Source organism: Lithobates pipiens, unplaced genomic scaffold (genome assembly GCF_037356315.1).
Source record: "Lithobates pipiens isolate NorthernLeopardFrog02 unplaced genomic scaffold, aLitPip1_a1.2 Scaffold_19, whole genome shotgun sequence".
Lineage (NCBI taxonomy): Eukaryota > Metazoa > Chordata > Amphibia > Anura > Ranidae > Lithobates > Lithobates pipiens.
In genome coordinates, this window is record NW_027507764.1 from 376,423,649 (window position 1) to 376,440,833 (window position 17,185).

The 17,185-nt window shown below is 45.7% G+C and overlaps 1 protein-coding gene across 7 annotated transcripts in view; it reads right to left on the bottom strand.

Moving 5' to 3' along the window:
* NFATC1 (nuclear factor of activated T cells 1) overlaps positions 1–17,185 on the bottom strand; it is a 284,252-nt gene that overhangs the window by 234,240 nt on the left and 32,827 nt on the right. For all 7 annotated transcript variants that reach the window (XM_077492327.1, XM_077492325.1, XM_077492332.1 and 4 more), the window contains exon 2: positions 1,909–2,992. In XM_077492327.1, coding sequence (XP_077348453.1) covers positions 1,909–2,992 — 1,084 coding nt within the window. The remainder of the gene's footprint in view (positions 1–1,908; positions 2,993–17,185) is intronic.

The window sequence follows — 17,185 nt, forward strand, 5'->3', positions numbered from 1 at the left end:
ACACAAAAGAGTTAAACTTACAAGGCTACTTTAATATCTTATCTCCCTTTCTCTCCCATGGCAGCCTGTGAACTTTAGCACTGTAAAGCTTCTGTCAGCCTTCCTTACTATCTGGGTCAAGACATACAATCAAGGCTGGAAATCTAGAATATTTAAATTGAAGAAAGTGACATATAGGGGTTGACTTACTAAAGGCAAATAGACTTGAGCAGTTGTTCCAGAGCTTAGTAAGTGAGCAGACTTTCATCATCCAATTACATGCATTTTTTTTACTTTTATTGCATGCACAGTCTATTTGCCTTTAGTAAATCAACCCCGTAGTTTTTGAGACCAAGGACTGGTGACAATTTCCAAAAAGGAAGTGACTGCTCTAGGCTTCAACAAAATGGAGGTCTCCCACAAGAAGACACAGGAGCAGTGCTGGTGCTAATGCACTAATTTTGGTAGCACAATTATTAATGGGGAATGTATGTTCTTTGTTAAAGAAGATTAATTGTTAGCAAACTGTTATGGGTAAAGACCAACTTTAAGCTTGTACTGCTATCGGTGTACCTGCTAGGTAGATTCACAGCCAGCAAAAAATAAAGGGACGGCAGTTTTAACCCTCCCCTACTCTATCTAATCTAAAAAAAAAAAAAAAAAAAGGTTTTGGTTATACATGCCCTTAAAGTGGTTGTAAACCCACTTTTTGGACTTCTACCTATAGGTAAGCCTAGAATAAGGCTTACCTATAGGTAGTGGAAATATCTCCTAAACGTGTGCCGTTTAGGAGACATTTCACTATTTTACAACAGTTTGCACATTATTATTATTACTATTCTCGGTTCTGCTTGAATTTGTGGTATTTTATGCATGGTGCTCTTTACATTGTAATATAAAGGCCACTAAAGTGGTTCTAAAAGGCAGAAAGTTTTTTTACCTGAATGCATTATATGCATTTGGGTAAATACCCTCTGCATGCAGCTCCCCCCTCCACCCCTCAGCCCCCTCCCCTTATAATTCCCTGAGTCTGATCTCAATCTCATGCTGTACACAAGAGCAGAGGTTCTCTCTGCTCTCTCCCTCCTAATTGGCTCAGAGCTCAGATGTCAAGCCAGTGAAGAGGGAGCGAGGAGGGGAGAAGCCAACACTGTTTTCTTTCAATAACAAACATGTTATACTTACCTGCTCTGTGCAATGGTTTTGCACAGAGCAGGAAGTATAACATGTTTGTTATTGAAAAAAAAAAATAATAATAGTCCTTTGCAATCACTTTAAGTGTTTGTACATCTATTATGCAATATTCTTTCATATATAAGAAATTAACAGGAACCAAACCTAGAAGAGAATACATCTCTAACTGGGTTTCTCAACTATAGTCTAAGGTTCCCCCAGCCGGTAATTACAGTAAAATTCCCCTAATCATATACAAATTAGGTCATCTTCTTTACTAGGGGGAGTCGCTAACGCACATAGAAGTTCTACGTATACAATAGTGTGTGAAGACTAGACCTGGGCAGATGTAAAGTGTATAAAATCACTCAAAACCAAAAGATATATCCTTGAAACAAGTTTTTGGTGTATGCAAACCTATACGGACAGACTTGTACATCCATAACAAACCAGTAAAGCATGTGAGGACACTTTAGAAGCCAGTCTATTCAAGCCAGCGCACAATTTTTAAGAGTTAGGGATAGTATAGTTTTAATAGAATGTCTCAAAACTGAGTGTGCACCAGGTGAAAAGTCTTAGTCCCACTAGCAAATGGCCTTTGAGATTTGTCAGACCTTGTACTAAAGCATTGTGCGCACTACATTTTCCTCTTTACTTCATATCCGTGTTTCCTGAATCCTGGCACAACTCATGTTAATATATGAAAAAATGAACATGCATTTTTAATAATTGCATTATGCTAATCTATTGTCTTACCTCAAATAGGATGTAGGGGATATGTTCTTTGGTTTGGCCCATTGGTAAGAATGCTGTGGAACTGACAGATATTGATCACAGTAATTGCCTTTCCTTATGTGATGGAATCCGGAATAGTCTTCTGGTGACAAGTCAGCAGATGGTGACAATGTGCCATGTTCATCACAAATGGGCTCTGTTTTTAGAGGTATGCTGTAGTCTGTTTTTCTGGCTTTAGATGGAATGTCATCATTCATGTCTATTGGGTCAGTGGTGAGAGCATTAATTGCTGCCACAATTGCAGAACTTGTATACTGGTGAGTGTTTCCCAACCAGGTCTCATCAGTGACACTAACTCTGGGAGAATTGTGAGGAGATGGAGTCGGAGAGTGATGAGGTGAGTAAGAAGTCTGTCTGCCATTAATGCTGTATTTTCTTTTGTTGCATGGAGATGTTGGACGTGAGTTTGGAGCTGCAAGCCAATTTTCTTCTGAAATACTCGTCCTGGGAGAAGTGGATGGGGAATGCCTGGGAGAGTTCAGCAAATTACAGGTGACCATGCTTCTCTGATAGCCTTCATCTGGGTCAGTGGTTTTGGGAGAAACACACGGTGACTGCCATGGAGACGTCTGAGGGGAAGTATATGGATAAGAGTAATTTGATTCAAAAGAGGAAGCTTCGGAATTGCAGCTTCTGGAAGACAAACTGCTTGCTGGACTCAAGCAAGATGGATCTCGATAGTTGTCAACATTTGGCAAGGTCAGCGTTGCAGTTGAATGTGTTCGCTTAACATTAGGGATCGATTCTTCCACATCTCCTTCATGAAAGAACTGGTTATTGCTACTATGCATCCCTAAACAGGATGTGATTTCAATTCTAGGGCTCTCTAATGGTGCTCCATTAGGTCTTAAATTTGGAGATAAGTAGTATCCCGAGGTTTCAGTCTCAAGATTCCCTCCATATCCCGATGAATGGCTTGCTGATGGAATAATGGAAATGACTGGGTTTGATGACTGAAGACCATGGCATGAAGTTTGTAATGAAGGATTCATCACACTCAGTGACAGGCTGGCACTTATATTGGAAGATGCATAGTTATAGTGTTCTGGAAAAAAGTGATGAGAGATGCCCAGATTAGTTAAACAGAAATCTAGTGATATGCGTGTATTTAATCTGAAGGTAAAATAAATTCAGAAAACAGGTACTAAAATACTATAATAGTTGAACTAATTGTTGGCTTACAGAGATGACTGGTGGACAAAAATAAATAAATATGATCTTGTTATTAATTGTAGGATTTTGTTGGTTGAGAAGTTGGATGGGGAGAAACTAATGACAATGCACCTCTGCTAAGGTCTCGAGTGGGTGGTGGGCAATGTACCTGCATTAATACTTTTCATAATGTGTAGGAAGGGACCTAACTGTAATTTCTGCACATGCCCTTCTATTGTGTTAACCCACCACTGATGTTGGAGCTGCACAAACCTACTAATTATACTGCCAACTCCCATCATTCAAACCTATTAACATTAATTGTATTAGCACTTCTAGTCTACTCTGTCATAGAGAGAATTCTAATTTTACTACATTTATCACAAAATACTAACCAAAACATAACACTTCTACAATTATGTCTGAGCACTTACTATTATTTAACAATAAAAAAGAACAAAAAAAGTAGAATGGTATAAGTATTTCCTGAAGTAGCGCAAAATAAAGTATGCAACTAAGAATATAATATACTCCAGCTAAATAAGTGACATATTATGCATTACTGGTTATTAATTTCACAGCTCCTAAGGAGATTGATAAAGTTCTAAGACTCAACACTAGGTTAGAAGACAGGATTATGGCCCAGCCTTTTGTGATCACATTCGGTTACTGTCCGGTGTCTATGGGGTAGGGGACAACATCCCTTTACAAGTGTTCTTAGTGCACAAAGCAAGAATGCAGGTTAGAAAACCTTGCTATTCTCTTCATTAGTGTTCAGACTGTTTGCACAGGGTTCACCTGCCAAACAGCATTGTGAAACTAACCAGCAGTACCAGTCAGCAGTACCCACCAGTGGTACCAGTACCAGCCAGCAGTACCAGCACTTGTCAGCAGTACCCACCAGCAGTACAAGCCAGCTGCAGGAATTCTGAGGAAGAAGTGAAGATTGAGGTTGGTTGAGGAGCAGGTAAACTGCTTTGCATCAGTGTGAAAGCAGCCTTAGGCCCCTTTCACATAATCGGCCCGATCGGGTCCGCCTGTCTGTTTTTCAGGTGGGCTCACCTCTATATAGCGATGTAAATGGACTTGTGTCTGTTAACACCTGCCTATCTGCAATCCGATTTCCTTTAAAAAAAACAGAAGGGGGTCTGTCTCCTTCTGTCTGGGCAGATCGGGGGGCCCTTAGGGTACAGCGGGTTGCATCCGTGTCTGCTCTACATTTGCAGAGTGGGCACAATCCTTTCAACCCCCCTTTACGCTCACTGTGGCCCGCAACCGGTTACCAAGTCGATAAAGTGGCCCTTACTCCTCAAAAGTTTGGTCACCCCTGCCATAGACAGTGCAAATTTCCATGGGTTGCAGGAAAAAATTTGCACAATTCCCCCATCGACCCAGACAGTGCTGACAAGGGAATCCCTCCTGGCGAGACATTGCGGTTAATTTACTAAAGGCAAATCCACTTTGCACTGCAAGTGCACTTGAAAGTGCAGTCGCTGTAGATCTGAGCGGAAGATCTGAAATGAGGGGAATCTCTGCTGATTTTATCATCCAATCATGTGCAAGCTAAAATGTTTTTTATTTTCCTTGCATGTCCCCCTCAGACTTACAGCAACTGCATTTCCAAGTGCACAGTCAGTGCACTTGTAGTGCAAAGTGGATTTGCCTTTAGCAGATAAGCCCCATTGTCTTCTCTCGGCAGAGGGAAGCAGTCCCTGCCAGGAGAAGACAGTGATTATTGCTAGTGGCTATTGCTAGCCAGGCACACACTGCGCTTTCACGAGCGGCGCCGCACACTGTGATTGGCCGCGCAATCATCTGGGACCTGTCACGTGTCCCAGATGATTGACAAGAGGGAGGGCGCAGAGCTGAGCCCTTCCTGCTCCGAGGTGAAGTGATGTCACGAGTCCAAGCACTGAAGGAGGCAGACTACGAGGGACCCCCTAGCAACAGCCATTTAGAGGTGAGTAAAAAAAATAAAAAATTTCCAAATGTTTTTATTTTTTATTGAATGAATTTTTTTTTGGGTGCAACTCCACTTTAAATAAATGTAAAACACAAGTGGCTGGTGTGGGGCCACGCATTGGTTTTTAGTGCATAAGAAAATGACAAGATTTTTGTGGGCCTCTAGTCTGCAGTCACGTATGTTGGCATACCCAGATTTGTCTGTTATCCATATGTGTTTGTATGTTTATAATAAGCTCTCCAGCATGTGTGCATTTCACGTTTCCTTGTAGCATTCACTTCATCTTATCTGTTCAGATCTGTCTATCCACTACCCACACATGTGATGTCTACTTTAGCTATAGCCAGACAAATGAGCAGGAAACAGTACGCAATTTTACATATAGCCTATCAAAGTACACTCAAAAACAGATTCTGATGGAAATACCATGTGCAAGATAAAATGAGATGTTGATTATGTAATATTTCAAGTTTTTTTTCTGCATGGAAAAAATATTGTGATCTTAAGAAATCACTGATCACAGCAGTTGTATGCAGTTTACAGGTAATATAAACCACATTACAGTATACAGCACAGCCTGCATACTTTCTTCCTATACCACCCAAGCAAACAAATGTAGCATTATTTCATTAACTAGAGCATTAATGTTCACATTTGTAGCGGAATAACACGATAATGCCTGTATTGGCCTGATGGCTGAAAAGGCCCCCAGTACTATATAATGCTCATGAAATATTTCTTACACTGTAACCAAAGTTTTCTTTTCATCATATAGATATTGCAGTCGTCTTGTTCACTTGCCACAAAAATCCCACAAAGCATGCATGTCTTTAAAATGGCTTGTGTATCAGTATATGCAGATATATGCTTAATCGTGGGCCTGCGAAAGATTATAAAATCACAAACGTGGGTTTATGTAGCTATGTGGCTAGCAGTGAATGCAAGTTCACTTGCACAGATATATATGGTGTACAGCAGGGTGAGGGAACCTTTCAGAGGTTGATATCTTCTTGGGCAACATGCAGGAAATCAAAGATCCCCAGCTGGGGTTTCAGGGCATTGAAGTAAAGCATTCAATAAAAACACTAGTGTGTCACATTAGTGTCTTCTGCCCCGCTTCAAATCACTCAACCCCATCACAGTAGTATCCTCTGCCACCCCCTTCTCCACAGCGGTATCCTCTGCCTCCTTTCACATAATCCCCCCTAGTAATATACTATGCCCCCCACTGTAGTGTCCTCTACCCACCCTCCCCACACACACGGTAGTGTCTTCTGACCTCCCCCCCATCCCAACAGTAGTGTCTTCTGCCCCCCTCCCCCCATAGCAGTGTTCTCTGCCATTTCCCTCTACTGTAGTGCCCTATGCCCCCCTATAGCAGTGTCCTCTCCCACCCCCCCCCACAGTAGTGTCCTCTGCCCCCCCCCTGAAGTGCCCACCAGAGCAGTGTCCCCTGCAGCCCCCTACCCCCCATAGATTCCTCTGCCCCCTGTAGCGCTCTCTGTCACCCCATAGCAATGTCCTCTGCCCCATACCCCCTCAGTAGTGTCCTCTCCTCTCCCCCCCCCTTCCCGCATAGCACTACCCTCTGTTTCTATCCCTCCAGTAGTGTCCTCTGCCCCTCTATAACTGTTTCCCATCGCTCCCAACACACAGCTGTAGGTAGCTCTCTCCTACCTTACAGTGTCTGTACATCACAGAGGAATAGAGAGGCTTCATGGTGCTGAGTGCGAGGGCGGGACTGGGAGCTGCTTCAGTTAACTTTTTATGTTAACAAGCTGATGATTGGTTGTTAGGACTGTCTAGCAACCAATCATCTGCTAGTTAATTTGCAAAGGTAACTAAAGCAGCTCCCGGTCCTGCTCTCCATCCAGGGCTCCTCTTTGCTGGTGAAGGGCGAGCAGCGCCGGCAGAGCCTGGGGGAAGCATCAGCACAGCCCTGATCGGGATCTACCTGTCGGCTCCCCGTGATCGACAGGTAGCTTGCGATCCACGGGTATACAGTATATACCATACACACACTGAATAGAGCTTTCACATTTAACATTTCAAGTGCAGACCAACCTAACACCGTGATGTCAAATCTCCTGTATAACTAAGTAAAATATATTCAATATACTGAATTTTAGTTCCACCTATACAGTAAAGGCCAGGCTTACAGTAGCCCATTGTGTTCAAAGCAGACAACCTTGCGTTGGATATAACTTCTAAAATTTACATTGGATAATCCACCGAACCAAACTACATTTCAGTTCAACACTTGCTGTCCAAATATAATCATAAAGAATCATTACTGTAAAATTCTATTAGCAGCGTAAAGAAATACTGAGATGCATTATACACCGGAATACAGAGCTTCCAAAACTACGTACCATTCACCCTAGTTACAACTGTCATGTTATAGGCCTAATAGGAAGCCTATTGGTTGCCCATGCACAGCCCACTATTTGTAAGTCACCTAAATTATTTGAACATCACCTGTGACATAGTAATTGGATACTGTGGAGATCAACACCCAAGATACAGTGGGGTTCATCTACTAAAACCGGAGAGTGCAAATTGTTATTGCAGACTGACTTTTCTGTCTTCCATCCAAGCTAGGAGAAAGATTCTGCAATTCTGTAAATCTGCAATCTGGTTCTTTAGTCAGTGGACAATTTTACTTTTATCAGTAAAAAAAACCCAGCCCATCCGGCCTTGCCTCCTAACCTAATTTAAGATAGAAGCCACCCATGCAGGAGCTTGCTGCCTTTCCATTGATTAGATCCATGGGGCCAGCAAAACACATACATTAATTTAACATAGGCTTGAAAGGGGCTATCTCTTACAGTAGAGACCCTAGGAATACAACCGCTTTAAAGTGGACATAAACCCCCAAAAATGTTTTTTTTTTTAATTAAGGCTTGCACCTTGTACAGTATAGGATTTCATGTCCTCTGTGCCTAGTCTTGCTATGAAGAGTTAATCCAGCTCTGAGCAATCCTCTTATCTTTTATCAGTGAGATAAAAACAGACAGAATTAGGAATCTGTGTCTCCCCCTTTCTGTGAGTGACAGGTGATTTACATATCTCATGCACTAGCCCGAGAGATACATTCTGTGTACTTCAGATCCCCTCCTCTTTTTTCCCCGGCTCTTCCAGGATTGGCTGCTCCACACTTCAGCATGATTGGGCATGCTGAAGTCATGTTGTGATTTTTCTGGGTTTTGACTGGATGTTAGTGATCATAGCAGAAGTTCAGTGTAAGAAATACACAGGAGAAAATGCATATTGACAAGGGGAGTGTAGAGGTGGACGGGGAGTCTACTGACATCATCATTTTTCAGGTCTCATAACAGACAGAGGGGAAACATTTGACAGGTAAGGATACATGTTGGAGGCATGCATATCCTCATAGATAACCACTATGGCAGTAGTTTAGAAAGGATGAGAGTCGGTTTACATCCACTTTAAGTGGAGTTAAGTGGGAGTTGGCACACTGCTGCAATGTAATTTTGATCTGACCTTCAGTACAATTATGTAATGCAACTTGGATGCTACTTTGAAATGGTTTGCATATTCTGTGGGGCCAAGGTCATGCTGGAATCGCACCAAAGTAGCACATGTTACACATGCAGGTCCTTATTTAATATTAAAAAGGACCCTGGGCAAACATTTTCTTGGGCCCCCCTTCCATGTAATTTCACTCTCTGCCTGCTCTGAGACATACAATAAATAGCAGCTAGACTCAAAATCAGTTTACTGAATCAAATCAGGCAGCAATTGCGTTTGGTTACCAGAGGTTACAATGTATCATTGCCACTCACTAACTGGCTGCTAGAGGTTACAGTACACATTATGGCTCACTGATTTTTTGTTAGAATTTACAGCACATGACTTCTGACAATTATTTGGTTGCTAGAGATTACTGTACATCAATATTGCTCACTGCTTGGTTGCTGAAGGTTACAGTACATCATCTCCTCACTGCCTGCACACCATGGACTGGGTACATGAGGGAACCCATCAATAGACTGAAAAATCTTAGGGATCGAGAAGTTATTGGACATCCTTACCACTCACTACTTGGTTGCTAGAGGTTTCTGCTTCATTAATGCGCACTGATTGGTTGCTAGAGGTTGCTGCATATCCTTACCACTCGATGATTGGTTGCAAGAGGTTAGTGCACATGACTGCTCACAGATTGGTTGCTGAAGGTTACAGTACATCATCTCCTCACTGTCTGCAAACCATGGACTGGGGACGTGAGGGAACCCATCAATAGACCGAAAAATACTAGGGATCCTAGGACTCCTGGGATCATTGGCAATGCTGGGGGAGGGGGCTGTGGTCAGTGGCAATGTTGAGGGGTTGATGGGATCAGTGGCAGTGGTGGAGGTATGGGATTAGTTAAGAGGCAGTACACTGTTGCAAATTCTGAATCATGTAGAGCAAAGCTGGAAATCTTTGCCAAATATATACTTTGCACTGACCACCATGTAAAGGGGGATTTTACGCCACCCATCAATATAAAGAGGGAATTCTACACTGACACCAATAGAATAGGAGTATTTACACCAACCACCAGTGTAAGGGGGAATATACAATGACCTCCATGTTAGAGAGAATTTGCCCTGACAACCATTGTTGAGGAGATTTGTACTGACCACCAATGTATGGTGACACTTCTACAACGACCAATGTTAGGAGGGATTTACGCTGACCACCAATGTAAGGGCAATTCTGCAATTACCACCAATGTCATGGGAAATGTACACTGATCACCAATGTAATAAAGAATTTACACTGACAACTAATGCAAGGGGAACCTTCACATTGGCCAATAGTATGGATGAAAGGATTGTACACCAAGCCCCAATTTAATCAGAAGAATTACTGAGACATTTTGCCTGCATTCACATTTCTTTGCGTTGGGAACTTATGCAAAATGTCTTTCCTGACACCACAGAAACATGCTGCCCTTTAGCAGATACACAGCAGTGGCATTAATTGTTAATGACACCCTCACACATTGCTGAGATGTGCGTATTCACATCCACCAAAATTCAAAGTGCTGTGGCACCATGTTATTTAGAAAAAGGATTCCACCTCTAATTTGCTTACCTCTGCAGAACAGGCTGATGTTAGGCTTAATGACACAGTTGTAGGCAGGACTTTCAAGCATGCCCCTTTACCTCCCCGGAGGGCAGCATTCAGCAGAAGTAATGGTGGATAGTGATGGCCGAACGGTTCGCCCGGCGGTCGTTTCGCGGCGAATTTCCGACATTCGCGGTCCGCACGTTCGAACGCCTTTTTCCGTCGTTCGCCGCGGCGGACTTACGTGTTTAATGTATACAAGAACTTTAACCTTTGGTGACACGTTTATCATGTGATACAGGACAGCCAATTGAGACATGACAGCACATGGACACTTGTACATTCCCCCTAACCTATAAATACACCCGATCCGGTGGCCATTTTACATTCTTTCTTCTGTTACGATAGGGACAGGTTCCTGTGTGGAGTAGGGAGAGATAAACCACTAGCTATTTGGTACACAAAAGTTCTTTTCAGGACTGGTATAGGTGTTAGGTGTTGATAGGTTTGCTGTGCTGCTGATTCTTGCAGCAGCCTGAGTGTCTTTTGTTAGTTTAGAGAAAGGGAAAGGACGGTGTATGCTACAGGGACAGCCAGATTAGTCTTTCATCATCATCATCATCATCATCATCATTAGCTGTTACTATCAAGGTCCACAAAAGAGCTGTTCCAGTAACCACTAATCGTTCTCTTTTTTTGCCAATTTGTATAGGGACAGGAAGGAAGCAGTGTTGTCAGGCAGTGAGGGTAATTTTAAAGACTTGCTGTTATTATTAGTTCCACAAAGGTTCTTTTCAGGACTGGTATCAGTGGTACAGTAATAGGCTTGTACATGTATAATATTCTTTCTTCCAAATATAGAAAGGATATTATACTTGACTGCTGCCCTTCTGCTGCAGTCTGCTAAACATTCACAACTCACTTGTTCCACAAAAGTTCTTATAAGGACTGGTAACTTGGTATAGGGTGCTACGGTACATAGGCTTGAGTGCGGTACAGTCTGCTGTTCTGTAAGGACCGCTATCGGTCCACAATAGATAGGGTTGACGTGCACCACTGCTGACCGCTGCCCTATACTGCAGCAGTCCTTCAGCGGTATAGGGACTGACGTACAGTCTGCTAAACACTAATACACAACCTGCTTGGTCCACAAAAGTTCTTATAAGGACTGGTAACTTGGTATAGGGTGCTACGGTACATAGGCTTGAGTGCGGTACAGTCTGCTGTTCTGTAAGGACCGCTATAGGTCCACAATAGATAGGGTTGACGTGCACCACTGCTGACCGCTCACCTATACTGCAGCAGTCCTTCAGCGGTATAGGGACTGACGTACAGTCTGCTAATCACTAACACACAACCTGCTTGTTCCACAAAAGTTCTTATAAGGACTGGTAACTTGGTATAGGGTGCTACGGTACATAGGCTTGAGTGCGGTACAGTCTGCTGTTCTGTAAGGACCGCTATCGGTCCACAATAGATAGGGTTGACGTGCACCACTGCTGACCGCTGCCCTATACTGCAGCAGTCCTTCAGCGGTATAGGGACTGACGTACAGTCTGCTAAACACTAATACACAACCTGCTTGGTCCACAAAAGTTCTTATAAGGACTGGTAACTTGGTATAGGGTGCTACGGTACATAGGCTTGAGTGCGGTACAGTCTGCTGTTCTGTAAGGACCGCTATCGGTCCACAATAGATAGGGTTGACGTGCACCACTGCTGACCGCTGCCCTATACTGCAGCAGTCCTTCAGCGGTATAGGGACTGACGTACAGTCTGCTAAACACTAATACACAACCTGCTTGGTCCACAAAAGTTCTTATAAGGACTGGTAACTTGGTATAGGGTGCTACGGTACATAGGCTTGAGTGCGGTACAGTCTGCTGTTCTGTAAGGACCGCTATCGGTCCACAATAGATAGGGTTGACGTGCACCACTGCTGACCGCTGCCCTATACTGCAGCAGTCCTTCAGCGGTATAGGGACTGACGTACAGTCTGCTAATCACTAACACACAACCTGCTTGTTCCACAAAAGTTCTTATAAGGACTGGTAACTTGGTATAGGGTGCTACGGTACATAGGCTTGAGTGCGGTACAGTCTGCTGTTCTGTAAGGACCGCTATCGATCCACAATAGATAGGGTTGACGTGCACCACTGCTGACCGCTGCCCTATACTGCAGCAGTCCTTCAGCGGTATAGGGACTGACGTACAGTCTGCTAAACACTAATACACAACCTGCTTGGTCCACAAAAGTTCTTATAAGGACTGGTAACTTGGTATAGGGTGCTACGGTACATAGGCTTGAGTGCGGTACAGTCTGCTGTTCTGTAAGGACCGCTATCGGTCCACAATAGATAGGGTTGACGTGCACCACTGCTGACCGCTGCCCTATACTGCAGCAGTCCTTCAGCGGTATAGGGACTGACGTACAGTCTGCTAATCACTAACACACAACCTGCTTGTTCCACAAAAGTTCTTATAAGGACTGGTAACTTGGTATAGGGTGCTACGGTACATAGGCTTGAGTGCGGTACAGTCTGCTGTTCTGTAAGGACCGCTATCGGTCCACAATAGATAGGGTTGACGTGCACCACTGCTGACCGCTGCCCTATACTGCAGCAGTCCTTCAGCGGTATAGGGACTGACGTACAGTCTGCTAAACACTAATACACAACCTGCTTGGTCCACAAAAGTTCTTATAAGGACTGGTAACTTGGTATAGGGTGCTACGGTACATAGGCTTGAGTGCGGTACAGTCTGCTGTTCTGTAAGGACCGCTATCGGTCCACAATAGATAGGGTTGACGTGCACCACTGCTGACCGCTGCCCTATACTGCAGCAGTCCTTCAGCGGTATAGGGACTGACGTACAGTCTGCTAATCACTAACACACAACCTGCTTGTTCCACAAAAGTTCTTATAAGGACTGGTAACTTGGTATAGGGTGCTACGGTACATAGGCTTGAGTGCGGTACAGTCTGCTGTTCTGTAAGGACCGCTATCGGTCCACAATAGATAGGGTTGACGTGCACCACTGCTGACCGCTGCCCTATACTGCAGCAGTCCTTCAGCGGTATAGGGACTGACGTACAGTCTGCTAATCACTAACACACAACCTGCTTGTTCCACAAAAGTTCTTATAAGGACTGGTAACTTGGTATAGGGTGCTACGGTACATAGGCTTGAGTGCGGTACAGTCTGCTGTTCTGTAAGGACCGCTATAGGTCCACAATAGATAGGGTTGACGTGCACCACTGCTGACCGCTCACCTATACTGCAGCAGTCCTTCAGCGGTATAGGGACTGACGTACAGTCTGCTAATCACTAACACACAACCTGCTTGTTCCACAAAAGTTCTTATAAGGACTGGTAACTTGGTATAGGGTGCTACGGTACATAGGCTTGAGTGCGGTACAGTCTGCTGTTCTGTAAGGACCGCTATCGGTCCACAATAGATAGGGTTGACGTGCACCACTGCTGACCGCTGCCCTATACTGCAGCAGTCCTTCAGCGGTATAGGGACTGACGTACAGTCTGCTAATCACTAACACACAACCTGCTTGTTCCACAAAAGTTCTTATAAGGACTGGTAACTTGGTATAGGGTGCTACGGTACATAGGCTTGAGTGCGGTACAGTCTGCTGTTCTGTAAGGACCGCTATCGGTCCACAATAGATAGGGTTGACGTGCACCACTGCTGACCGCTGCCCTATACTGCAGCAGTCCTTCAGCGGTATAGGGACTGACGTACAGTCTGCTAAACACTAATACACAACCTGCTTGGTCCACAAAAGTTCTTATAAGGACTGGTAACTTGGTATAGGGTGCTACGGTACATAGGCTTGAGTGCGGTACAGTCTGCTGTTCTGTAAGGACCGCTATAGGTCCACAATAGATAGGGTTGACGTGCACCACTGCTGACCGCTCACCTATACTGCAGCAGTCCTTCAGCGGTATAGGGACTAAGAGTTTTGTCACAGGGTCATTTAAAAAATGACATGCAGAGGAAGAGGCAGGCCCTTCCGCAGGGGTGGTAGGGGTAGGGCAGGAGCAACAGGCTTGAGCCAAAGTGGGAAGTTGCAGAAGGTGCGTTCAATTACTTTAAAGGATGCACCAGACTTGGTTGAGTGGCTCGCTCAGCCTTACTCTTCTGCACCCTCCTCATCCTCTCGATCTGCACCCTCTTCTTCACTCTCTGCTATGTGCACCCCCAAAGACACTACCACCAACAACACGACCACCACCACCACCACCACATACCTTCCGCTTGAGTCACTGGAATTATTTTCCGATCCATATCAAGAGGACATTTCTGATGCGCAGCCACTCTTGGTATTGGATCAGGAAGAGGAGGTAGCAACAAGCGCTACTCAGCAGTCTGACGCCAGTACCCAGATCAGCCCAAGGAGGAGGTTGGTCCCCGGTGTTGCTGCCTACTCCGAGATCTCTACTTATAGCGGTGGGGAAGGTGACGTTGATGATGACGTGTCTAGTGATGTCACGTGGGTGCCCACAAGAGAGGAAGAGGAGGGGAGTTCAGAGGGAGATATGGACCAGCAGATAGGGAGGAGAAGCAGCAATGACTTACATTGCACAGCAGGGACAAAGCAGACTGCAAATGTATCAGGAGCGAGTCATCGACCATGTACGGTCACATCTGGCGCTCCCAGGACACCGGCACATGGCTCCGCAGTGTGGGCTTTTTTTAACGTGTCCGCTGCTGACAATAGCGTTGCCATCTGCAATCTTTGCAGTCAACGCGTTAGTCGCGGTAAGCCCAATACTCACCTAGGGACGACCGCCTTAAGAAGGCACATGAGCAGCCATCACCGAGCCCAGTGGGAGCAACGGAACACACAAAGCCACACTGCAGGCTCTCACCGTCCAGCCTCGTCTTCTACTTCTCCTTCTCCTCTCTCCTCACAATTGTCCTCCACTCCACCTTCCATCACGCCAAGCTCACATTTTTCTGCAAAAAGGCAGGCTTCCGTGGGCCTAATGTTTGAGCGTAAAAAAATGATGATGCCGGATAACCCTCTTGCCCAACGGTTGGCGGCTGGCTTGTCAGAACTCATAGCCCGCCAACTACTGCCATATAAACTGGTGGACTCGGAGGCCTTTCGCAAATTTGTGGCCATTGGAACACCACAATGGAAGGTCCCAGGAAGGAAGTATTTCTCAGAGAAGGGCATCCCAGAGCTATATGGCCATGTTCAGCGGCAAGTGAATGTATCTCTGGCACACAGTGTCGGTGCCAAGATACATCTGACCACAGACACGTGGTCTAGCAAACACGGGCAGGGAAGGTATATCAGTTTTACTGCCCACTGGGTGAACCTTCTGACGGCCGTCAAGCATGTAACCCGTGGCACCCGTGTAGATTTGGTTTTACCGCCACGGATTGCATGCAGGCCTGACTCTTCTTCTCCTCCTCCTACTCCATCCTCCTCCCTCTCCTCCTCAGCTGCCTCCTCCTTTTCCGCTGCTAGCGTCTCTTCCACTGCACCGCCCAAGCTCCCCAGAACCTATTCCACATGCCAGGTGAGACGTTGCCATGCCGTGCTGCGTCTGTTGTGCCTGGAAGCAAAGAGCCACACTGGCCCGGCACTCCTTTCAGCTTTGCGTTCACAGGCAGATGAGTGGCTAACACCGCTCAATTTGACAGTTGGTAAAGTGGTGTGTGACAACGGTGCCAATCTGCTTAGCGCATTGAAACAGGGCAAAATCACGCACGTGCCGTGCATGGCACACGTCTTAAACTTGGTCGTGCAGCGATTCCTTGTCAAATACCCTGGGGTCCAGGACATCTTGCGGCAGGCAAGGAAAATCTCGGCCCATTTCAGAAGATCTTACACGGCCATGGCTCGCCTTGCTGACATTCAGCGGCGACACCATCTGCCGGTCAGACGTCTTATTTGCGATTGCCCGACGCGATGGAACTCAACCTTCTATATGCTTGATAGGCTGCTCCAGCAGAAACGTGCAGTTAACGTCTACCTGTATGAACTCTGCGAAAGAAACGGTTCTGGGGAGCTGGGTTTTTTTTCACCGCGCCAGTGGCTGCTCATGCGCGACACATGCAGACTTCTGCGGCCATTTGAGGAGATCACCAAACTGGTCAGTCGCAGCCATGGCGCCATCAGTGACATGGTACCTTATGCCTTCTTTCTGGAGCGTGCATTGCGTCGTGTCATTGATCAGGCTGTGGAGGAGCAGGAGCGGGAAGATGAGGAAGTCGCAATGCTGGATGAATTCCCAGGGGGGGCTACTCTATCTGAGACAAGTCAACAACAGGAGTCTGATGAGGAGTCAGAGGAGGATGGTGCCGGGGCGGATGAGCAGGAGCAAGAAGAGCATGCTTTAAACCTTTCTGGGATCCCTGTTGTGCGTGGATGGGGAGAGGAGAATGAAGAGGACGACATTATCCTGGATGATGAGCAGGAGCCAGGCCACCACACCGCTTCCACTTTAGTGCAAATGGGGGCCTTCATGCTCCAGTGTTTTAATAGGGACCCCCGTATAAAAAGCATGAGGGTCAAGGACCAGTACTGGGTGGCAACGTACTTAGACCCCCGGTACAAACACAAAATGGCGGAAATGTTACCGCCGTCGCAGAGGGCTGTCAGAATGCAGCACTTCCAGGCCTTGCTTCGAGAAATGCTGCATTCTGCTTTTGCGTGCGCTGGCAGAGGAGCAATTCCCACTCCCAGAGAAGGATTTGCGGGTACCAATCCAACAGCGCCTGCAAGAAGAGGCCGGTTTGAAGATGTGTTGGTGACTTCGGATATGAGGTCATTCTTTCAGCCGACCCATCGACAGGTGTCATCCGGATCCAGCATCAGGGAACGCCTAGACCGTCAGGTGTCCGACTACATTGGGTTAACGGCCGATGTGGACGCTCTGAGGAGTGATGAACCCCTAGACTACTGGGTGGGCAGGCTTGACCTCTGGCCAGAGCTTGCCCAATTTGCAATCGAACTGTTGGCTTGCCCCTCATCCAGTGTCCTGTCCGAAAGGACGTTCAGCGCAGCAGGGGGGATTGTGA